Source organism: Osmerus eperlanus, chromosome 23 (genome assembly GCF_963692335.1).
Source record: "Osmerus eperlanus chromosome 23, fOsmEpe2.1, whole genome shotgun sequence".
NCBI lineage: Eukaryota > Metazoa > Chordata > Actinopteri > Osmeriformes > Osmeridae > Osmerus > Osmerus eperlanus.
In genome coordinates this window covers 8,196,820-8,220,492 of record NC_085040.1, presented here as the reverse complement: position 1 = coordinate 8,220,492, position 23,673 = coordinate 8,196,820, and the positions used below count along the sequence as shown (strand labels likewise).

The 23,673-nt window shown below is 41.7% G+C and overlaps 3 protein-coding genes across 5 annotated transcripts in view; all 3 read right to left on the bottom strand.

The window, feature by feature from the left end:
- Positions 1-1,700: 1,700 nt before the first annotated feature.
- LOC134010134 (dedicator of cytokinesis protein 11-like) lies at positions 1,701-4,703 on the bottom strand. The gene is made up of 4 exons (XM_062450002.1): positions 4,575-4,703; positions 3,928-3,999; positions 3,183-3,329; positions 1,701-1,901 (listed from the first exon to the last, which is right to left on the bottom strand). Exons 1-4 carry the CDS (start codon positions 4,701-4,703, stop codon positions 1,701-1,703), a joined length of 549 nt encoding a protein of 182 aa, XP_062305986.1.
- A 6,383-nt stretch (positions 4,704-11,086) lies between these two features.
- Positions 11,087-17,015, bottom strand: LOC134009863 (granulocyte-macrophage colony-stimulating factor receptor subunit alpha-like). The gene is made up of 10 exons (XM_062449607.1): positions 16,747-17,015; positions 15,309-15,436; positions 14,871-15,015; positions 14,435-14,534; positions 13,793-14,007; positions 13,535-13,677; positions 13,162-13,285; positions 12,836-12,926; positions 12,608-12,689; positions 11,087-12,125 (listed from the first exon to the last, which is right to left on the bottom strand). The coding sequence occupies exons 1-10, from the start codon at positions 16,820-16,822 to the stop codon at positions 12,054-12,056; spliced, it is 1,176 nt and encodes a 391-aa protein (XP_062305591.1). The 5' UTR covers positions 16,823-17,015; the 3' UTR covers positions 11,087-12,053.
- Positions 17,016-17,415: 400 nt separating this feature from the next.
- dock11 (dedicator of cytokinesis 11) overlaps positions 17,416-23,673 on the bottom strand; it is a 57,489-nt gene continuing 51,231 nt past the window's right edge. For 2 of the 3 annotated variants that reach the window (XM_062449572.1, XM_062449571.1), the window contains 3 exons: positions 20,923-21,023; positions 20,554-20,692; positions 17,416-18,608 (listed from right to left, as the gene is read on the bottom strand). In XM_062449572.1, the coding sequence (XP_062305556.1) occupies positions 18,519-18,608; positions 20,554-20,692; positions 20,923-21,023 (330 nt within the window). In that variant the 3' untranslated portion in view covers positions 17,416-18,518. Of the gene's footprint in view, positions 18,609-18,974; positions 18,990-20,553; positions 20,693-20,922; positions 21,024-23,673 lie in introns of all 3 variants that reach the window. The other variant, XM_062449573.1, reaches the window with a different exon arrangement.

Here is a 23,673-nt window from a genome sequence, read left to right as displayed (position 1 = left end):
TAATGTTTATAAATAATAAGTATGCATTTTTATATAACATACACAGAAATATCAGTTGTAAAAATGTCATTCAAAAACGGACCCCTGTGCAACCGACGCAAGCAAGCACACCCTACAATTTCCCCAGAAATTGTACCCTCTCTAGTTCCATTATGCTACTGTAGCCAAACTTCACTGAGGGGATTGTTTGAATGCGCCAGAAATTAACGTTTCTTTTGACATAAAGTTCACAAGCACAAGCACAAAAAATACAAACATAAAAAAAATACCATGCAGTATTGCCAGAAGACACTGTGGTTTAAAGTACTGGTAGGGGTAAACATCAGTATTATTTATTATTTAACAAACCCCCATCTCTGGACTCCACATGAACTGCTCTGTAATAGACTTGGTGCTTCGAGTTTATGGGTGGACCGAACCATTCAAGTAAATTAATGGAGGGGTGGGGGTGAGCGTACTGCAGGTTAGATGGGATTTAACCCTTGTGTTATCTTCGGGTCGTTCTGACCCATCAGTCATTGTGACCCACCGTCGTATTGCGACAACTTTACCGCATACAAAAACAAAGTGAAGCATTTTCTTTTAACCGTTGGGCTGTCTCAGACCCCCCACATTGCGAAGGTTAAAAGAAAATTATTTTTATTTGTTTTTGTATTGGGTAAAATTGGGTAAACACAACGATGGTTCGTTATGAACCTTTGGGTCATGTGACCCGAAGGCAGCACGAGGGTTAAGGAACGTGAGCCACCTTACCTTGCACCCTCTGGAGCTTTGTGCGTCCAAACGCCATGGGCAGATTCAGGGGGATGTAGTGTTCGTGGTTACACACACCCATTGTTAAGACAAATTAGTGAATGGTCGCGCAATACCAATAAGATCCAGCATACAAAAGGCACTGAGTTGATGAGCGTCAGGTGATTCGCTGATTAGCGGATGATCGCGCAACACCAGTAGCACCCAGCATAAAAAGGCACTGAGTTAATGAGCGTCCGGTGTGCAGAAAGGAAAATCTGGACAGGGTGCTTCAGTGTGCAGGAGACAAGAGACGTTATTGGTGAGTGAGCAGTACGTTTGAGGAGGGGATTGTCTGTTCAGGGTTTGTTGTGTTTGTTTGAATCGAAGTGAAAGTAAAGAAGCGCATCTGTTTCTGATCCGTGCACTTGAGTTTAACGGCTTTATATAGCGTGCAATGAGTATGTTTGCTACTGGTCATTCGTTTTGTATGTTTCTGAAGTCTTTACTTTACGGGGAGCTAATTGTATGTTCTCCCTTTTTTCTTTATGACCCAAAGGTTTCAACCTGCTTTCCTACTAAATAAAAGTGGAAAAAGATTTGAGTTGGTACCATGTCCTCTGTCGTCGCCCTAGGCCTTTGTCAAGTTAGAGGCAGTCACTGAAGTCACACCCAGATAACTTGACACCCATCATGAAGTCAAATTTCAGAACCTGTAGCCAAAAAAATTACTGGTGATGTTCCTCTGGTTGACTATTGAAATGCGTTGACCAGACCGCTTTCATTTGTGAGTCAAACATACTGATGTACAGTGGATTACTGCGTTTGTGTAAAACGGGACTGTTTGTGAAAGCTGAATCAGAGAGTAAACATGACTTTTTCTGCCAAGTTCATGCGCAGCTCTCTGACCTTTCTCTTCCAGAAGTCAGAGAAGGGAAAACCTTTTTCCCCCCCCATTCCATCTGACCTTAATGTTTTTGTTGCAATACATAAAGGCCCCAGACTTCCCACAGTGCTTCGTAGCGCCTTACATGGCTAGTTAACTCAGCATCAGCTTCTTTTCTTACTTCCGTACTGTAAGCTACCTTGGGGTCTTTGAGAGAGAAGCCGCACATGTAGTCGTTGACGAGGCTGAACGCGAAGCCTCGATTCATGAAGGTCAGGCACCTCTGAGGAGAAACGAGAAGCCACCTTCAAAAAGCAAAACTCAAACCACAAAAACAAAATAACGCGTAACAAAACAAAAACAGATTTCCTAACACTGCCCGACTCTGGCTGGATCAGCTGGTTGTAGGGTTTGTGGCGTTCTAAACACGAGTGTTGTCAACAGGGACGTTGTAGTAGTGTCTTTTGGTGGACAAACTATGCAACGCCAACACTTATGACATGGTTGAAGGGTGTTTCGTCCGTTTTTTAAAGTTTTTTTTTATATTCATTTATCGGAGGGAGCTGGGTGAAGAGATTCCAGAGAAGATATGGTATGATATGTGGAAAACACCAAATTACAACACAATCTCTGAAATGGAGGGAATTCAGTTGGAAGAATCAAATTCGGTACTTCATTACACCTAAAATCAGAAGTAAACAGATAAATGATCAACAGCCATGTTGGAGATTGGACCGTCATTTATAATAACTCTAACTGATAAAAGTCTGACAAGCGTATTCGGTCTCCTATTGGCTGATCCCACCAGCCTTTCTTACAGGTAAGTATGCCCTTTGAAGGTTATTGGACACTCACTGAAATGTATGCTTTAAGTTTGTGATAAGCACATAAAATAATACTTTTTTCATTCGAGTAATAATAAATAAGCTGTCCTACATTCATTAGTCTCACTGTGTTGTGCTTGGAAAACTTCCAATACCCAATAAAAAAACATCTAAATGTAAATCTAAATGTAAAGGTATCGGCGAGTACCAGAAAAAGAATATCGGTACTTGGTCCTTAAAAAATGGCATCGGTGCATCCCTAAAGAAGACCATTACTAAGAACTGGCTTAAGTCTGACACCCCAAGCTACACACAATGGATGTCAATTATAGACGATATACTTGTGATGGAACATCTCACATATAAGTTGAAAATAAAAGATGTTTTTATAAAACGTTATGGGAAATGGTTGACATATAAAGGCAGTCATGATTAATCAGATGACTGCAATATTTATTAACATAACTACACACAGGCTGTTTTTTTTGTTTGTTGGTTTATTGTTTTTGTTGATATTGATTTTCTTTTTCACTCCATACTGTTGAGGAGATTGTATTGCATTGTTAACATTGAAAACTAAATAAAGATTGTAAAAAATTATAATATGTCCAAACTTTTGACTGGTACTGTATATATTCATTTATCGGCCATTATAAATGATAATATCGGCCCGCCAATAATATCGGTCGGCTCTAGTGTGGAGGCAGGGATATGGGTTTGGTTGGGGCGTGCGGACCTACCTTGATGAAGGCGGCCAGGCTGAGGTTGACTTGGCGGGCCTCGTCTGGGATCTCAGGGTGGCGGATGGTGATGTGAGGCATGATGGAGAGCAGCAGGGACTGCAGGGCCTGGTGGAAGCTCTCCGGAAACCTCTGGGCTCGCGGCATCTGAACACACACACACACACGGCCATCAGACGACGACGACGCGCAACAGGAAACGGCTAAAAAATGTTGCACAGCATATGACAAAGCATAATAAGTGAAGTCTTGAATAGATGGAGCCATTTATTTGTTACATATTCATTTTCTTTTTTGGAGAATCATGATATACTGTATGGTGGAGTTTCCCAGACATGGATTAAGCCTAGTCCTAAAGTACAAGGAAAAATTCAATGAAAATGTCAGAGGACTTTGCTTAACCTATTTCTGGGAAACTGGCCACTAACATGACCCTTTTGTTTTGCAAACTAGAGTGCGTGTGTGTTTTTGAGTGTGTGCCAACACAACAAAAAATAGACACGCGCAGGTAGAATGAGGAAGTTACTAGTCCTATAACCATCTATGGCTAATCCCACCTCTGGACCACAGCCAGAGAGGTACAATAGTTGAATGTCAAACTATTTAAAGTGTCTCATGCATGATGTCAAACTACCAAGTATGTCACCCCTCCTCCACTCCTCCCCCACTCCTCCAACACCCCTCCTCCACTCCTCCTCCACTCCACTCCTCATGACAGTTCATGAAACGGGCACCGAGCACAAACCTTCATCCTGTTGCCCTCTTGCAGGTACAGCGCCATTGACTTGGCCAAGGTTTCAAAGAAGAACCAGGAGTACTGAAAAAGAGGACAAATGGAACAGCAGTTTCACAACCTCAGACAGCAGGCAAACTGGAAAACCATTAAAAACGCCTGGCTTAGTTCAATTAACCCTTGTGTTATCTTCGGGTCGTTCTGACCCATCAGTCATTGTGACCCACCGTCGTATTGCGACAACTTTACCGCATACAAAAACAAAGTGAAGCATTTTCTTTTAACCGTTGGGCTGTCTCAGACCCCCCACATTGCGAAGGTTAAAAGAAATTTATTTTTATTTGTTTTTGTATTGGGTAAAATTGGGTAAACACAACGATGGTTCGTTATGAACCTTTGGGTCATGTGACCCGAAGGCAGCACGAGGGTTAAGTGGCGCAATAATGTATGGTCCGAGTTGTGATGAAATGAGGCGGAAACATGGTTGTGGCAATGACTGACAGTTCTTCCTTATTGCTAGAAGATATTAGGTCACCGGTCGAATGCTACAGCACCACCTTCTGTTCACAACAGGCATGACAGATCCTGGAGGGGAAAACCTGTTGACATTCCCTTCAAAGCTGCTGACAACTTAGACAAACAGACAAACGCACACACACCTTGAGCAGCTTGTTGCTGGTGTTGAAGTTGGATGTCTGTTTGAGGATGGCAGTGACCGCGGTGGTGAGGACTTTGTGAGTCACAAAGCATGAGCTCTTGGGAAAATCTTGTGCAATACACCGATGCATGTCTTGTATTCAAGATCCTACATGGCCTTGCTCCCCTTCCACTCAGTTATTTTGTTAAACCGTAAACCCAAACATATGGTAGCAGATCCACAAGGTCTGCCATGAGAGGTGACTGTATAGTTCCCTTAAGGAAAAGTACCTTTTGTAAATCCACTTTCTCTGTGAGAGCTTCCCATGTCTGGAATACACTGCCATAAGACACACGCACTGTCCCTGTAAATAACTCAAACTCAACTCAATAAGTGGAAGACGATTTCCCGGACACCCAGCTGTTGGTCATGAGAATGTACTGAAGACAAAACACCAAAACACATGGACACACAAACACACGGACAGCAGTCGTGACGTTCAACGTCAAAACAGGACCTGACGCTCCTCAATGTCAGTCCTCAGTCCAAGGAGATGTTTCTACTGACAGGTCGTCTCAGACCGGGCATGGTCCTAGGAGTGTGTTGAGAGACCCAGGTCTGGACAGGGCACCTTACAGTGTGTTAGCCTTAACCTCTTACCTTGAGAAAGGAGCGCAGGTAGTGTTCCAACCCTTCCTCATGACACCGAGAGACTATATGTATGATCACTTAGACCATTTGCGGAAAAATCTCAAGTCACGTGTCAAAGATCATGGAAATGGAACTGACATGCTTGATAGTTGGACGCTACATAAGAATATATATTCATATTTAACATAGAAATATCATTAATCAGACAGTCTTAGTGATTGTCAGGAGGGTGTCACCGGGTGGAGTTGACAGCGATTTCATGGGCCTTGTTGGTTGCTGTGGTGAGGACCTCAAACAGCTGCATCAGAATGGTAGGCAGGAATCTGATGATCACTTGAGTCTCCACTTGAGAAAGGCAAACATTGGAAAAGGTGACACGGCTGAACTGAGGACCCAAACGCACGACACACACACACGTTGGTCTAGATGTGCGCTGAACTTTATTTGAGAGACGGGGAGGATGGTTGAGGGTAGCTGGTGGATGGTGGAGCGGGGTACCGGTAGGAGGAATGGAGGATTGGAAGCAGTGATCTGGTGGTAGATAGGAACAAGCGTTAGCACAAAAACAGGCGTAGACAAATCAAACACAGAAAGCCAGGAATACAGACGTGGGGTCGGTGATTCAACAAACTGGTGAATAGTGGATGACAATCCGGGGTTTAAGAGCTGTGGTGTTGATGAGGGAATGAGCCGCGGGTGAGTTGAGTTACCGGGAGGGATGGTAGACTGGACCTGGAATAAACAGACGGAACAGACTAGAACCAGGCCGGGTCCTACCTTTGACATGACAAAAGGAAGTGAAACATTGAGATATAAAATCCTCATGGCTGGAAGTTAGTCAGCACTGAGACATGACATATTACAACAATACGTTTAAAAAAACGCAATCGACTGATGAAAATCCTAATCTGATGCCATGTACAGATTCAAGACACCCAGTACCAGAGGCAGCAAAGAAATCCCAAACCATCATTCACCCTCCTTCATGTTTGACTGTTGGGACTGTTCAATTTTTTCTGTAAACATAGTTTATGTGATTTACCAAAAAGCTCTAATTTGGTCTCATCTGTCCACAGGGTGTTTTGGCTTGTTTGGGTCTGTTTTGACAAACTCCAGCCAGACTTGATCATGTCTCTCTCAGCAGGGTCCTCCTGGGTCACATACTGTAGAATTGGGTGGAGCTGGTTCATGCAGGAGACTCCGAGACCTAGCGCTCTCAGTCAGCACCCCTGTCATATCACGCAGTCTTGACATTCCTACTTTACAACCAGGGCGCTCATTTTAACCCTTGTGCTGCCTTCGGGTCACATGACCCAAAGGTTCATAACGAACCATTGTTGTGTTTACCCAATTTTACCCAATACAAAAACAAATAAAAATAATTTTATTTTAACCTTCGCAATGTGGGGGGTCTGAGACAGCCCAACGGTTAAAAGAAAATGCTTCACTGTTTTTGTAAAGTAAAGTTGTCGCAATACGACGGTGGGTCACAACGACTGATGGGTCAGAATGACCCGAAGATAACACAAGGGTTAAGACCAGGAACTCTCTCGCACTCCGTCATTGCTTCAGTGAAAAGCAGGATGTGCATCACTTTCCTTGTTGCCTCCACCAGCCCTGCCTCCACCTGTGGTTATGTTTCTTTATCTGAAGGAGCTCTCTGGGTTATGCCCAGGCCTATAAGCTAGGCCCTGCAGTAGAGCTAACCCAACGTCCATGAACAGGCCCCCTGACTAGCTCCCACAGCCTGTACCTCTTTTTAGTCTAGTCAAGTTCCAGTCGACTAAAAGTCTGAGCATTTTAGTCTTATTTTAGTCAGACTTATCCATGACTATTTTTGTCCAGTTTTAGTCAACGAAAACTGATGACATTTTAGTCTAGTTTTAGTCGACAAAAACTGATGACATTTAGTCTAGTTTAAGTCAATGAAAATTGTATTTTAGTCTCTTTTTAATCAAAACAGAAGTAGTAGTAGAAGTAGTCTCAGACTCTCAGTCGTTTTCAGCTTCAGTGGCTAACAAAGCTAACGTCAAAATGAGACACATAAGTACAGCTTCATGAGTTGGCTAATAATAATAACGTGACTAAACGAGACGAAATAACGTTATAACATTTTGTCTCGTTTTTATTTTGTAAACTACATTTCGTCTCGTTTTTATTCGTCAACAATATTGCATTATACATTTAATTATAGTCATCGTCACATGACCAGCATTTACGTCTCGTCTCGTTTTCATCACGTGATAAAGGTTCGTTGACGACGATATTTAGTCATAATTTTGCGTGTTGACAGACGCAAAATAGGGCCATAATATATTTTGTCACTTTAGTAACTCAAACACACATTCTAAAACTGATTGTTCCAATCCTTGATTGTGATTGGCTATATCGCGTTCCATGCCATTGTAAAATCCAGCATTACCTTTCAAGTTGTCCTCATAACATTCTATTATAACATTCCATATTACTACGCATCGAATATTTCAAATAAAAAAAACTTGCAAGTGTGTATTTCATTTACTGTTAATGTGTATGTTCTTGTTGGGAAAATAGTAATAAGTTAAAGTTAAAAAGGAATCTATAAAGCTTAATACTAGGGCATTAATTAATTAAAGAGAGAAAGATCTCTCACTACAAGAAGAATTCGGGGAGCGCACTCCAAACAAGTAGAAGACATGCTAGGGGGAGCTACATTGATATATAGCCTACTATCCCATCTAGATCCAACCGCTGCCTGGCTGCAAACGGGTAAAAGTGTCTTTCTTTACCATCCAACTGGAGATCCAGAATAACACAAAGAAGAGACAGGATACTACTGAGACCTTTCCGCCGGGCGGATTTCATATTTATTCAACTCACATCTATGACTATAAATTCAGAGTGAAACTATAGACTCCCCGCCGCCTTAACCCTCGTGCTGCCTTCGGGTCACATGACCCAAAGGTTCATAACGAACCATCGTTGTGTTTACCCAATTTTACCCAATACAAAAACAAATAAAAATAATTTTCTTTTAACCGTCGCAATGTGGGGGGTCTGAGACAGCCCAACGGTTAAAAGAAAATGATTCACTTTGTTTTGGTATGCGGTAAAGTTGTCGCAATACGACGGTGGGTCACAATGACTGATGGGTCAGAATGACCCGAAGATAACACAAGGGTTAAGGTTCCTCTCCTTTGTCACTTAGCCTAGGTTACGCAGAACAATGATTGATCAGGGAGAGTCTAGTCCTAGCTCTATACAGTGGTGACATCTAAGGGGTGGCAAGGGGTGGCAGCTGCCACCCTAATAAAAAATTCTGCCACCCCAATCTTCCCATGGAAAAATATTATTTGTACATTACAGAACATTTCAATAAATAATATTAATGTTACTGTTTGATTTAAACTACAATGTTATAGCCAAATCATGGGAGTACTGTACCCCCCTACTTTGTGCGTGTCCAAGTTGGACTATTGCAACTCGCTGCTCGCTGGTCTCCCAGCATGTGCAACCCGTCCTCTTCAGAGGATTCAGAACGCAGCGGCCCGCCTGGTCTACAATCTACCCAGACGCTCCCATGTTACCCCGCTCCTCATCTCTCTCCACTGGCTACCTATCATGGCCCGTATCAGATTCAAGACCCTGGTATTGACCTTCCGAGCAGTGAACGGGACTGCACCCGTCTACATCAAGTCTCCTGCAGCCTTACACCCCCACCCGTCACCTACGGTCTTCTTCAGACAACCGCCTGGTCCCAACACAAGCTCTTCTCCTGTCTGGCCCCCCAGTGGTGGAATCAACTCCCCACCTCCATCAGAGACACTGACTGTCTCTCCACCTTCAAGAAAAGGCTCAAGACGCACTTGTTCCGGGAGTACAACGGTACTTAGGAATGGTTCGCTTGACCCGATGTTAGTTTCCTCAAGGATCACAATGACTCTTGCTCAGAGACTTGTTGCTCTTGTGGTTAGTGGTAACTGATTTAAAAAAAATTATACTCGCTGTGATATATTGTTTTTATTATTGTTGCTTGCTTTTTCCACAGGTACACTTGCACTTATAGCGGTTCATGTTGTTTAACTGTAACTTGTTTAACTACATGCTCTTATGGTTCTTCCCTTTGGCACTTACTTTGGTTGTTCACAATGTGTGCTTCATGTTTTGGCTACTCGCAATGTTTTGTGGCTATCTTGTTGTTATGATCAGTGACCTATGCACTTTGTAAAGCTCTCTCTTGGAAGTCGCTTTGGATAAAAGCGTCTGCTAAATGAATAAATGTAAATGTAATGTGTTCCGGCGCAAACATTCCCTGTGTCTATTTTGCAGTTTCAGAAAACAATTTCGCCACAGACCAGGAAAAACGTAGTCTTAAGTCAGTGGAGCGTTATTCCGATGCTATTTTAAGGGCGCATGCTTGGCCCGTGCGCACTGCTGGCGAGGCCAGAGTCTTCTTCCTGCGAATCCAATGCCCTGCTTTTGGTGCCCTATCAGTGGTAATTGTCATGTTGTGCTGGTTTACCATTGTAACCATGAGTTAAATGACTGTTACGTTTGATAAGAAGAGCTGGATTGTTGGATTGGTCTATGCGCAGTAATTAGCTTCTTTCAGTTACTAATCTACTGCGTCAAATGACAAAGGTCCCGTTCTCGTAAAGTCGGCCTTGGAGGGGCACGGGGCCCTGGGGCAGCCGCATAAAAACCATGTCAAAAATGTGTCTGAATTTGTGGTATTTTCAACATCAGTGTGTTAAATGGACATCATGTTTTTGACGTCAGTTTGATTTGCATATTTGAACAGTTTTTTACGTCAATGTTTGATCTAAATTTGATGTATTTTCAACATCAATTGCCCACTGGGAACAAATGCATTGTGTTCCATCATTTTAATTAAACATTACTTTGTTGTTGCACATAGCTTGAAGGCTGAATAGGTGTCCGGTATGTTAAGGTAACACATTAACCCTTGTGTTATCTTCGGGTCATTCTGACCCATCAGTCATTGTGACCCACCGTCGTATTGCGACAACTTTACCGCATACCAAAACAAAGTGAATCATTTTCTTTTAACCGTTGGGCTGTCTCAGACCCCCCACATTGCGACGGTTAAAAGAAAATTATTTTTATTTGTTTTTGTATTGGGTAAAATTGGGTAAACACAACGATGGTTCGTTATGAACCTTTGGGTCATGTGACCCGAAGGCAGCACAAGGGTTAACAGTTATTCAGCTACACAATAGCATAAAGAACATACCTGGGAGGCTGAATAGGCTAAATTAACCCTTGTGCTGCCTTCGGGTCACATGACCCAAAGGTTCATAACGAACCACCGTTGTGTTTACCCAATACAAAAACAAATACAAATAATTTTCTTTTAACCTTCACAATGTGGGGGGTCTAAGACAGCCCGGCGGTTAAAAGAAAATGCTTCACTTTGTTGTGGTAAAGTTGTCGCAATACGACGGTGGGTCACAATGACTGATGGGTCAGAATGACCCGAAGATAACACAAGGTTTAACCCTCGTGCTGCCTTCGGGTCACATGACCCAAAGGTTCATAACGAACCATCGTTGTGTTTACCCGATTTTACCCAATACAAAAACAAATTAAAATAATTTTCTTTTAACCTTTGCAATGTGGGGGGTCTGAGACAGCCCAACGGTTAAAAGAATATGCTTCACTTTGTCTTTGTATGCGGTAAATCTGTCGCAATACGAAGGTGGGTCACAATGACTGATGGGTCAGAATGACCCGAAGATAACACAAGGGTTAAACATAACAAGCTAGTGGGTCCAACAAGCAAGTTACCGGTAAGCAAGTTCACCAAGCTCCCGATCTCATTCCACATCACTGAATCCATTGAACTCTTTGGTTCATGTCAGTCAGTATGAATTAACATTTAAAAACATGTTAAATTATATATATTTTGACATATAAGTCGCACCTGACTATAAGTCGCAGGACCAGGCAACTAATACAAAAAGTGTGACTTATAGTCCGGAAAATACGGTACACAACATTCTGCAAAGAAAGATATTTACAACAGAATATGCAACATTTGACTGTTCAAAGGGTTGTAGTCTACTGTAAAGTACATCAACTTATTAAATTTCCCCCAAATTTGTACTAAATTGATGAGCCTTTAAAAACATGTACAAAATGAAGTATAGCAGTAGCAAAGAAAGGGTTGTAGTCATCAAGTGTTGAGACCGTTACAATGTCCAAATAGGCGAAGTAGCATTCAGGGTCTGTTGCCAAAACCATCTCTTAGTCGTTCTTCAGATTGGCAACATGAGCCTTCTTGAGTGGTTCATACTGTGTTACCAGCTGGACACTTGTACGTTTTACCTTCCACACATTCACTGGGAGAGAGGCCATTGAGTCAATTTCTACCTCTCAACAAACCCTTCTTACGATCTACACACAAGAATACGGCACACTTGTTGTTGTCTGAAAGCTGCCATCTCCTACAGCAATAAGCCTCAAGAGGAACACGGGCAATAATAATACTTAATAAATCATTTCCATTCCCTACTTTTAAGGTGGATCCCTTAACTGAACACTGGGCTGTAGCCCATCCACAAGTATCCCTGTCGTCGCTGAGGTTGGGTTATGCCAGGATGTAACACAGTAATTGAGTATTTCATGATGGTCACCATGTCAGATCAGTGCCATAATTTAATGCCTTGCTGAGTGAGACTGGCATCACCACAATCCTCGAACGCTGCCTTTCACGATGAGTTGTCAAATTAGAATCCCGGCATTAGTCGCATGTCTGACTGTTCTCTCAGACCAAGCAAACCATACATGTAAGGTTTGTGTGCCTAGTCTGGCTGGGTAGGTAGGTAGAGGGTTGGTCTCTAGGTGAATTTCATTTCATGTTCTCTGGCACTGGAATATACACCTCCTCTGGTACTGGAACATACAGCTTCTCTATGGGGTTCTGGAACAGAACAGGAAAGACAGTGGGTCTGTTACAGAAGTAGTGTCTTTCCGTTTGTGTATGTGTGAGAGAGACAGAGGGAGGTAGAGAGAGGGACGGAGAGTTAACCCTTGTGCTGCCTTCGGGTCACATGATCCAACGGTTCATAACGAACCATCGTTGTGTTTACCCAATTTTACCCAATACAAAAACAAATAAAAATTATTTTATTTTAACCTTTGCAATGTGGGGGGTCTGAGACAGCCCAACCGTTAAAAGACAATGCTTCACTTTGTTTTTGTATGCGGTAAATTTGTCGCAATACGACGGTGGGTCACAATGACTGATGGGTCAGAATGACCCGAAGATAACACAAGGGTTAAACAGATACAAGAGGTAGATACAGCATACAGTTAGTGTTAAAATTAAATCAATAAATACACATTGAATCTTTCTGACATGTATTGTAAACAAAAGTTTGATCCCTGTTTTGTTTTTTTTACCTTTGGCTCCTTATTGTTATTCGTTATGTCCTTGAATATTAGCTGAGGTTTGGGAATGTCAGGGAAAATAATGGTTTTATGCCTGAAAAGGAATCGAAACCACATTCACTTATTAAATCTGATATGTTTCTACATTTCCATAAACGTGTCTGTGTAAAACGAAAACATAATGGCAGCGTTATTTACATATACCATATATAAACAATGGAGCCTAACATTTCCACTTACTTCCTTAAACACACAAGTGCAATGATGACAGAAACGAAGATGATGATTGGAACAATGATGGCCACCACTATCATGTTATGATTATCCTGACCTGAAGAGAACAAATTAACAACATGAGCTGGGCCTTAAAAAAAGAAAATCGGTCACAAATTGTGGAAACAGACAATTAACTGTATTAGTGGCAGTTTTATCAAAAGTCAAAACATTGTGATCAAACTAGGACAATTTTCTATATCTTAGCAAACTCGCCTTCAGTACTGGCTTGAAAGGTGTTTCAAATAAATACATTATTCATTTGATTACAATAAAAATCCAAGTGAAAATACCATAAACTTCGAATGGGCCTCTTACGATGCTGCCTTCCCCACAATCTGAGTTTATTGTAGTTTCAAGCTGGATCTTGTACTGGCACATTAAGTCATATGGTATGCTGGCTGAATTTGTTTGACTCTGTAAAGAAGTTAAATGTATAAAAAAGAATTGTTGTTTGAAATGCATGTTTACATTTTGATAAATTATAATTCATTTCTAAATCAAATTGTTACCGAGAACACATTCCATTAATATCTTGCATAAAAAAAACACTTTTAAAGGCGCACTTCTTGATAAGTCTCAAATCCAACTCCACTCTTGATCTCTTACCACTACTGTATAGCATAGGGCCTCTAAAAACATCCACACTATTCTACCATGTCTTACCGTGACAGAGGAAGTCTCCCCACATTTGATGTAATTCAATTTGTACTTCCAGCAGTGAGGCTTAAATATGTCTGGTGGTGCCCAATCAAGGACAAGCTTTTTCCACTCTTGTTTTATGTTGAGTGTGGGGGGTGGGGGCTTGACTGAGGAGAGTCAGATCAAAAATTATATGTTTGAGAGTATGGTTTATGCCATGTGTTCAGTTAAAAAAAGCATTATGTAGACTGGAAAAAGGAAGACATTTGGTGTTGTAACTACCAAGTTTGCTGGGAGTCCTCTTGAAGGTATTCTGAAAAGGTGAGCCATCGAATGTACCATTGAGCAAGAAATATACGTCATTCACGTTGGACACTTGATTGTCATGTAGGTGACATCCTGTCTTCACACCATTCCTGTAGAGATACTCTGTACATGCTGCTAAATGGGTATCTTTTTCCTCTGTACATGCTGCTGAATGGTCTTTGTCCACCCCCCTGATAAATAAGAAGAATCAATAAAGATTACAAACATTTCCAAATTGACCCATCAGTTATAGAATATGTATATGAAGACATTTGCTGTCGGTGGGAGCTTGTACATGAACTTGTAATGAAAATAAATTATTTTTATGGTAATCCAGAGAGGCCATTAATAAAAGTGCCTAGTTGTTTTGTTGTCAATTTATTTACCTCTGGATCACAACATAACAAAATTTGTTTTGTGTTGTGATCATGGGATAAATAGAAGTGACCGTTGCCAGGATATGTGACAAAGTGAAAATCATCTCACTATCACAACAAAGGTTTGTTACATAATTTACTTGATCATAAGATAAGTCATCACTTAGACCAAATATTATTATTATAAAAAATAAAAACATTCTGTGTCCTGCCTGAACTTCCATTGAAGTTTAGTTCCCACCTATATAAGAGTTGGAGGTCTGAAACATGATTGGATGTCAGCCAGAAACAATTCATGTCCTTGGTTGAGTAGAGGTAACAGCTGAATTCCTTAATATGCTCTAGAACATGGAGAAAACAAATAAGACCTTGGGAGATCCACCCATCAATAACAGCAATTTCCAGCAATTTACTAGTTTTACAATGTAAAGTGTTAGCTAGTGTTTGAATGTGTTTTATATGGTGGATAATCATTGTAATAAAACAGGTACGTTTTATTTGTAGTTTAAGTACTTTTTTGAAATACTGTTTGTTACTATTCTATTCCGCTACTCATCTTTAAATCAGTGAATTTACTGGGCATCAAATTAACAATGTGACCAATGATTTTTAATTGTTCCATTACAGTCCAGTTCCATTCTGTTAAGAGGCTGATGTACTGTTATTAAGTAGCCTACCTGTGTGTTGAGGGATAATTTTGGTCACAGGTTCACTCCGGTCTCTGTCTCCACAATCTATGGGCTCGGTTTGCACAGTGTACTTCACCGTCTTCTCGGTGAAATGGCACGATATACGATTTGTTTGATTAATTAGGTATTTTCCCTTTAAAATAAAGACAACTTGTAAATTAAACAGAACATGTCTTCTTACAAGAAACTACATTTAGTCATTTAGCAGACGCTCTAACTACACCAACTGTATACAATATTCCATAAAACAAAATGACTAGATGTGTTTAACTATATAAAAAGAATACATTGGTTTATATTAATTTTACTTTCTGATTCCAAGTGGGGGTTATTAATATCAATTCAATGCATGAGCCCATTCGATTGTTCACTAAGCTTTAGCTGTTATAGTAATATAGCCTACAAAAATACAGCTATTCGTCTCACCTCGTCAATTTGTATATAATACTTCACTTTGCATTTGCCCAAGTCTTCCTGAGGCGCCTGCCATGACAGCGTCAGACAGAACTCATCGTGCCAGCGTATCGACAGGTTGGTCGGTGCAGGGAGCGGAACTACGGGAGTCGCAAGAACGTTTAGATTTACAATTAAACCAACTGAAATGAAATCTGATTAAATGACAAGAACGAGTACTGATGGAGAACAATTCACGATTGCTGTTGTAAATCATTCCCTAGCCTATGCCTAGCCTATGTCAATGGTGGTTAAAAATGACAAGTTACCCACTAAAACTAAGAACTAAGTTTACTGAAATTAAACAATAATCTCTTGTTTAACATCCGGTTCCCTAAAAACGGATAGGCCAATGAAGAAATACATTTACGACTAAACTGACATTGGCCGGGGTTCCCAGATTCGTTAAGAAGCTCTTAACGCTAAAAAACGCTGCAGTGTGAAGCTCTTACAGTGCGTTCACACTGCAGCGGAGCGGGCGGCGCGTGGCGTCGGCTTCCAATTCATTTTCAATGAAACCAGGCGTTGACGCTCGCGTAGGGCATTGTGGGAAGGCGAGCGGAGCGGAGCGTTGCAAGTTGGATTTTCTCAACTTTATGTAAATGAGGAGCGTGAAAACGCTAGCGTTGGCCAATCGGATTGTTTTCTTGTTTCTTGTAACGTAGCAACCTTTGGTCATGATAAACATTTCTAGGTTTCACAATTTCAAGATGGAGGAGAAACTTTTCGTATGTGTCTGCACACCTAGTTCTGTTCAGAACAAAGTTACTAATGTGACGAGCCTGAATTTAAAGATTACATTAAACTAATAATGCATGGTGCATGGTTGCCGATGTCGTCATTGTTCCTAGTGTGTTTTTATAGCCTACTTTTAAATTCAGTCTCGTCACATTACGTGACTGTTCTGTGCCACTGCTAGCTCGCTAGCCCAGCCTACAAACGACTGGTTGAGTGACCGGTGGCGTAACATGTATTCTACTGTAATCCTGCACTAGCAAAATCTTGCACTTACATAAATGTTGTGTAAAAGTGGTATTTTGATCGATATTGTGAGTACATGAACCCAAATCTGCACGCTTGGCCATGACTACAACAGTGACCTTAGAGAACTACAACTCTGTATTAACTTGTCTAACACACCCCCGTGCGTGGTGTACTGGGAAGGCAAGCGATGCAGAGCGTTAAAAAACGCTGCAGTGTGAACGCAGCGTAGAGCGCTCTAGAACGCTTCTTAACGAATCTGGGAAACCCGACCATTAACAACTACAACAGTCGGTTGACGTTTCTCTGACGCTGATACCCGGAAAACAGGAAATTGCTGGTTTGGATTCCTGGTTTCATGGAAAATCTAAGCAAGTACATTCAATTTGAGGACACTTTTTTTTACTGTGATTTTAAATTTAAGTTTTACCTTTGTCTGTTACGGATTCCGAAAATAAAATGAAACATAATAGAATCCCAACAATTCCAAAATAATCGAAAAGCATGTCCCTGCGTTCCCTAAACGCGTGTATGTCCTTCAGAATTCCAGGTTATCATAAAGTTCCAGGTTATCATAAAGTCACAAGTCAAAAGGATTTAGCCAACTGAAGTACCGGCACAAAAAACCTGGTAGCCTACTTCTTTGTCGATAACTAAACAAAACCAACCATGACAAACTCTGGCAGACGAGTGACAGTGTCAGAACAAACCCAGTAGGCTATGTGTGAATAAACTGGGAGGGAGGAGTTAGAATGAACCACTAGAGAGAGAAACTGGAGATAACAAATTGATAACATTGAAATGTACACATTCATTCCTAGAACGCTTTTCAAGGTCCGAATATTGCTAAGAGTTTTAAAATACATTTAAAGAAAAGTATTCAGTCCATATGATGCAAAAGTAAAGTAAGGAAGTCAGGTGGCTGAGCGGTTTGGGAGTCGGGCTAGTAATCAGAAGGTTAACGGTTCGATTCCAGGCTGTTCCAATGACGTTGTGTCCTTGGGCAAGGCACTTCACCCTACTTGCCTCGGGGGGAATGTCCCTGTACTTACTGTAAGTCGCTCTGGATAAGAGCGTCTGCTAAATGACAAAATGTAAAATGCAAAAATCTTTTAATCATCAACGATTTTACAAAGTATGATTGATAAGCTGTTGTACTCACAATGCAATTAAAAATTCAAATAAAAAACACAATTAACATTTATCTTACTAGACCACATTTTGGACCTGTTATTTGTCCAAGATAATACAAATATAAATACTCACATACATACACAGATAAAGTGTATTCATTTACAGCATAACAATATATTATACACATTTGCATATTATCATCTATCTGTTCATTTCAGTGTAGCACTTGTGAAATACTGGACAAACAGCACTTTACTGAGTTCTAGAACTTGTAACGAAATAGAAGAGACTGAGGATGGGGCACAACATACCATAGGGAGACAGAATGGCTCCTTAAAACCTCAGTAAGCTGTAAGCAACTGCACAGCATTTCTAATGAAAAAATGATAGTGTGTACAGCACACAATCAGTTCAGTTATAAGATAAGCTCATGGTGAAATGACACCATCCCATAGGCTTTATTACACAGACAACAGCAAAGCCACATTCTTAGTTTCGCTCAGAGTAATTGGCATATGATGCATCCATACACAGACCTCACTGTCCTCAAACACATACAGAACTAGCATGTAAGGCAAACAAGAGTTTTCTGTAGCTTACAGCCTGAGGTCTGGTTGACACTGGAAAACACAGAGGTAGTGAGTACTGTTGTCTGCATAGAGTTCTGTCAAACGTACAATAAGACCAAGTATCCTGGCCACTAAAAGTAAAATAAAAACATACCATTCCCACGAAAGTGCAAAGTCATCTTACAGATGTGACTCATAACATCAGGTTGACATGCTAACATTTGTATGTACAGTGTCACTTTGCTCTCATACATTCCACTCCACAGTCTAGACAGAGATATCTCAATACTGCTCTGTATTTCAAACCCATTATATTTTGTTGGACATAACTAGGTAACTAGGCATAAGAAAGAGGGGCCTGCAAGGTCAAAGTGTTGTCCATGTCCAACTCAAAGGTGCCGTTCCTAAAACACATACAGTAACTCTGGAAGGTCTGTAGAAGACATAAAGACCAAGGAGATTCTGTTTTAAGGCAAGATGATGGCACAGAAGGACTGGACTAGCCAAGGTCTGTTGAAGTTCCACTGATGGCACGAAACACATGCATGGAGTTCTGAAGCAGGGAGCGCATCATGTCCTCCTGGTAGATCTGGGGATTTTTTCAAATTATTAAAACAATTTATGTTGTAACATGTAATATGTTAAGCTAGCGCCAGGTCTCAACAATAAAAATGAATTAATAAAATAATGATAATAATAACCCTTCCAACATGTGACAAGAATTAAACTTGAGCTTTAGTTCATGTCAATGAAATTCTGACTTTTTTGCACCCTTTTTTTTGTGGTGACACCATATAATAAAATAGTTAAACCCATCGACCATGGACCAGTGCAATCTTTATGAGTTCTGTTACAGACGCACCCCACGGCCAATCAGCACATTTACAGGAGGGGTCTATAATCACAGATGGCAGTTTACATATGTAACTGACACGTAAAACCATAAACATATTACCTGGCTTTCTTAAAGCTGAAGGGCAGCAAAGACAAGAAGAAGAAAAGTTAGAAAGACAGACGACTGCACTGAGACCGAAAGAAGCACTTTTGACAAGATTAGAAAACGTCTCTACGGCAGGTAGTTATGGTCTAAACACATCTTTGAGAAAACCATCATTCACTGCAAACCAAACTGACTCATCATACTACACCATGTGTATCGTTTTCAAAATCAAGCAATTGTATTGTGTGTGTGTGTTCTTGTGCAACTGTACAGCAAGTCGGTTCTTGCCCTGACGGCTCTCTGAACCATTTTGCAGACGTTCCTATATGAAACGGGTTGCAACACAACTGCCACTCCCCAGACAGCTTCTCACAACAAGGAAAGTAACTTCTCCATTCTCAAATATCTATGAAACAATCTCTAAATCCCTGCCTTTTTATAGCCATACTCAATTAACACACAAATACTGTAAATTATGTTTTATTCTGGAAATGTCTGTATAGTTAAACAATTGTTCAGGGCTGCTAGGCAGTCACAGGGCTTCTTCCCTAGTTCAGCTCATGAATCCTCAATGTCAAATAGAGAAGCACTGGCTCCCATTTCCCTGTATATGGAAGGACCCATTTAGGATCTAACCCCCATCCTGGTAGTCTCAGCTTGGACGTTTAGGTCCCTGTGTCCAAATGCATTCAGTTTACTTCACTCAACTGTATTACAGTGGACGAGAAAAACGAATCGAAGTGTATTACAAGGTCAAATGAAAATGAAAGCCCTTGATCAATAACATTTTTGATTTGTTATTTCTAAATAATCTCATTCAGAAATACCCAGTCACAACTAGTGGGAGTATAGATTGCACCTTACGAGAACGTGATGGGTGTGAGGGTTCTTTTTATTATGTTCCTTTTTTGTTTGTCCTCTTTCTTTTGGTTTGGTTTTGCTTCAGGTTCTAGTTCTGGTTTTTCACTGTCTAGTATTACATTTCTATGTCCCGTGTTGTTCTGGCTGTCATTTGGTTGTAGTGATTGCACCTGTTAATTGTTAGCGTGCCTATTTAAGTCAGGCCCTTCGTTTGTTTCATTGTGTGGTATTGTTTGTGTTAGCGACAAACTGAGCATATATATTCGGATTGATTTCTATAGTGTTTAACCTTTGCCCTGTTTCTTTGACCTTGTATTGTGCCTAGCCCGTTGGATTATTTCTGCCTTGTGGATTACCGACCTGTTTCTGTTTGACTACGATTTTGCCTTGTCCTTTGTGTGGAATAAAACACCAGACCGTTTACTCTGCGTCTGGGTCCTCTTCCCTTTCTGGGATCTACCTGGTATCGTTACAATGGGTGGATATGGACTATGACGTAGCAGGAATGTATATATTTTTGGGGAGGCCTGAGATAACGCAGGTGCCTGATTACATAGCTGAAAAATGCAACAGATAAAAAAAGCATGGGATTAAAGTCCAAAGTTCAGGAGAAACGAACCCCTGTGTGTGTAAGCCTTTGTTTAGAAACGGAGATGCCAGTGATGCAGGTATGAGAGAAAGAAAGGGAGAGTGAAAGCATGCGTGCGTGTGTGCGTGTATGGTCGTATAGTACCTGTTCATGGATTATGTCAGACAGCTCCTTGACCATATCCTTGAAGTTGGTTTTCAGACCTTCATGGTACTCAAATTGGTCCTCCTTGATAAGACGCTCGTTGATGTCGAGTGCCATGCTGCAGGCCTGGACAAACCGCCTACAGCGCAAACCGACACGCACACACAGACACACACATATACAAGAATACAAGTTAAAAAGGATTGGTGTGACAGGGTTGGATGGTAAAAAGTATTGTTGTATTAAGAGCAAGTCACAAGGACACATTCAATTACAGTCTTCCCTTTAAATCTGCAGATGGCATGTTTTCGAATAGATTAGCCAAGAACAACCACAGCCTTTCTTGGGCCATGCCCATCTTGCACCCACCTAAATATTTCCTTGAGCTCTTTCGCTTTCTTGGTGTTGGACAGGTTGGTTTTTGAATCATCCAGAAAGGCTCTGGCATAAGCCATGGGCCCAGCGTTCACCTGGGGGGCAACCAAGGTTATGAGAACAACAATAAACAAACAAAACAAAAAGGAAGATCTGCACACACAAAATCTTTTTTTGAAATGACAAAACAACCATACAAAGCCATTTCTGGAGGTTTTACATTCTTTTCATTAATAAAAGTGTTAGGATTAAATCATGGTAAAAATAGTTTCCATGGGATGTTATCTCAAGTTACACAGTCCAGCTGTTAGCTGTAGGGTTGCCACAGTATTTGAGTAAACTTTATTGAGTAACCCTATGATACCGACAAGAATTGCAAGTGTGTGTATTTACACAACACTCTGTCTACTTGAGACACTGCCTGGAAGTTTGATAAGGGGCAGCAGTGGTTAGCTTGGTTCTCCTATAGTGCGGCCTTTTGAAACGAGAAGTGAGAGACACCAAGCTGCAGGCTGGATCAGGCACAGTGTTACCTGTAACTGTAACACTGTACCTGTAACTGTAACACCACCTCCAGCTGAACCTCGCCAAAACAGAACTTCTCATCATCCCGGCTAAACCCTCCATCTCCCACGATCTCTCAATCACCCTGGGATCTGCGACGGTGACCCCTTCATCCTCTGCCAGGAACCTTGGGGTTACCATGGACGACGAGCTCTCCCTCACGGCCCACATTGCTGCAGTCTCCCGGTCGTGTAGATTCACCCTCTACAACATCCGGAAGATCAGGAGATACCTGTCTGAGCACTCCACCCAGCTGCTAGTCCAAGCACTTGTCCTCTCCAAGTTGGACTATTGCAACTCGCTGCTCGCTGGTCTCCCAGCATGTGCAACCCGTCCTCTTCAGAGGATTCAGAACGCAGCGGCCCGCCTGGTCTACAATCTACCCAGACGCTCCCATGTTACCCCGCTCCTCATCTCTCTCCACTGGCTACCTATCATGGCCCGTATCAGATTCAAGACCCTGGTACTGACCTTCCGAGCAGTGAACGGGACTGCACCCGTCTACATCAAGTCTCTCCTGCAGCCTTACACCCCCACCCGTCACCTACGGTCTTCTTCAGACAACCGCCTGGTGGTCCCACCGCTCAAGACCGCCCGGTCCCAACACAAGCTCTTCTCCTGTCTGGCCCCCCAGTGGTGGAATCAACTCCCCACCTCCATCAGAGACACTGACTGTCTCTCCACCTTCAAGAAAAGGCTCAAGATGCACTTGTTCCGGGAGTACAACGGTACTTAGGAATGGTTCGCTTGACCCGATGTTAGTTTCCTCAAGGATCACATTACATTACATTTTACATTTAGTCATTTAGCAGACGCTCTTATCCAGAGCGACTTACAGTAAGTACAGGGACATTCCCCCAAGGCAAGCAGGGTGAAGTGCCTTTCCCAAGGACACAACGTCAGTTGGCATGACCGGGAATCGAACTGGCAACCTTCGGATTACTAGCCCGATTCCCTCACCGCTCAGCCACCTGACTCCCTCACAATGACCACATGATGACCACCATGATCACAATGACTCTTGCTTAGAGACTTGTTGCTCTTGTGGTTAGTGGTAACTGATTGAAATTTTTGTACTCACTGTGATATATTGTATTTATTATTGTTGCTTGCTTTTTCCACAGGTACACTTGCACTTATAGCGGTTCATGTTGTTTAATTGTAACTTGTTTAACTACATGCTCTTATGGTTCTTCCCTTTGGCACTTACTTTGGTTGTTCACAATGTGTGCTTCATGTTTTGGCTACTCGCAATGTTTTTGTGGCTATCTTGTTGTTATGATCAGTGACCTATGCACTTTGTAAAGCTCTCTCTTGGAAGTCGCTTTGGATAAAAGCGTCTGCTAAATGAATAAATGTAAATGTAAACTGTACGTATATAACTGCATGACCTGTAACTGTATGTACCTGTAACTGTATATAACTGTATGACCTGTAACTGTAAAAAACGGTATGACCTGTAACTGTATGTACCTGTAACTGTATATAACTGTATGACCTGTAACTGTAAAAAACGGTATGACCTGTAACTGTGTGACCTGTACTGTATATACACTATATTGCCAAAATTATTCACTCAGCTATCCAAATCATAGTGCGCAGAGGGCGCCAACTTTCTGCAGTCAATAGCTACAGACTTCCAAACTTCATGTGATCTTTAGATTAGCTAAAGAACAGAGAGTAGAGAGCTTCATGGAATGGGTTTCCATGGCCGAGCAGCTGCATCCAAACCTTACATCGCCAAGTGCAATGCAAAGCGTCGGAAGCAGTGGTGTAAAGCACGCCGCCAATGGACTCTAGAGCAGTGGAGACGTGTTCTCTGGAGTGACAAGTTATGCTTCTCCTTCTGGCAATCTGATGGATGAATCTGGGTTTGGCGGTTACCAGGAGAACGGTACTTCTCTGACTGCATTGTGCCAAGTGTAAAGTTCGGTGAGGGGGGATTATGGTGTGGGGTTGTTTTTCGGGACTTGGGCTTGGCCCTTTAGTTCCAGTGAAAGGAACTGTTAATGCTTCAGCATACCAACAATTTTGGGACAATTTCGTGCTCCCAACTTTGTGGGAACAGTTAGGAGATGGCCCCTTAGTGTTCCAACATGACTGTGCACCAGTGCACAAAGCAAGGGCCATAAAGACATGGATGAGCGAGTTTGGTGTGGAAGAAGTTGACTGGCCTGCCTG

Coding starts and splice junctions, on each gene's coding strand:
- LOC134010134 (XM_062450002.1), bottom strand. CDS start 4,703: ATGCATCGGTGTATTGCACAAGATTTTCCCAAGAGCTCATGCTTTGTG. Junction 4,000..4,574: donor CCAGCAACAAGCTGCTCAAG/GTGTGTGTGCGT, acceptor CCTCTTTTTCAG/TACTCCTGGTTCTTCTTTGA. Junction 3,330..3,927: donor AAGAGGGCAACAGGATGAAG/GTTTGTGCTCGG, acceptor GTGTGTGTTCAG/ATGCCGCGAGCCCAGAGGTT.
- LOC134009863 (XM_062449607.1), bottom strand. CDS start 16,822: ATGCTTTTCGATTATTTTGGAATTGTTGGGATTCTATTATGTTTCATT. Junction 13,286..13,534: donor GGGAGACTTCCTCTGTCACG/GTAAGACATGGT, acceptor ACTTCTTTACAG/AGTCAAACAAATTCAGCCAG. Junction 12,126..12,607: donor ATAACAATAAGGAGCCAAAG/GTAAAAAAAACA, acceptor GTTCTGTTCCAG/AACCCCATAGAGAAGCTGTA.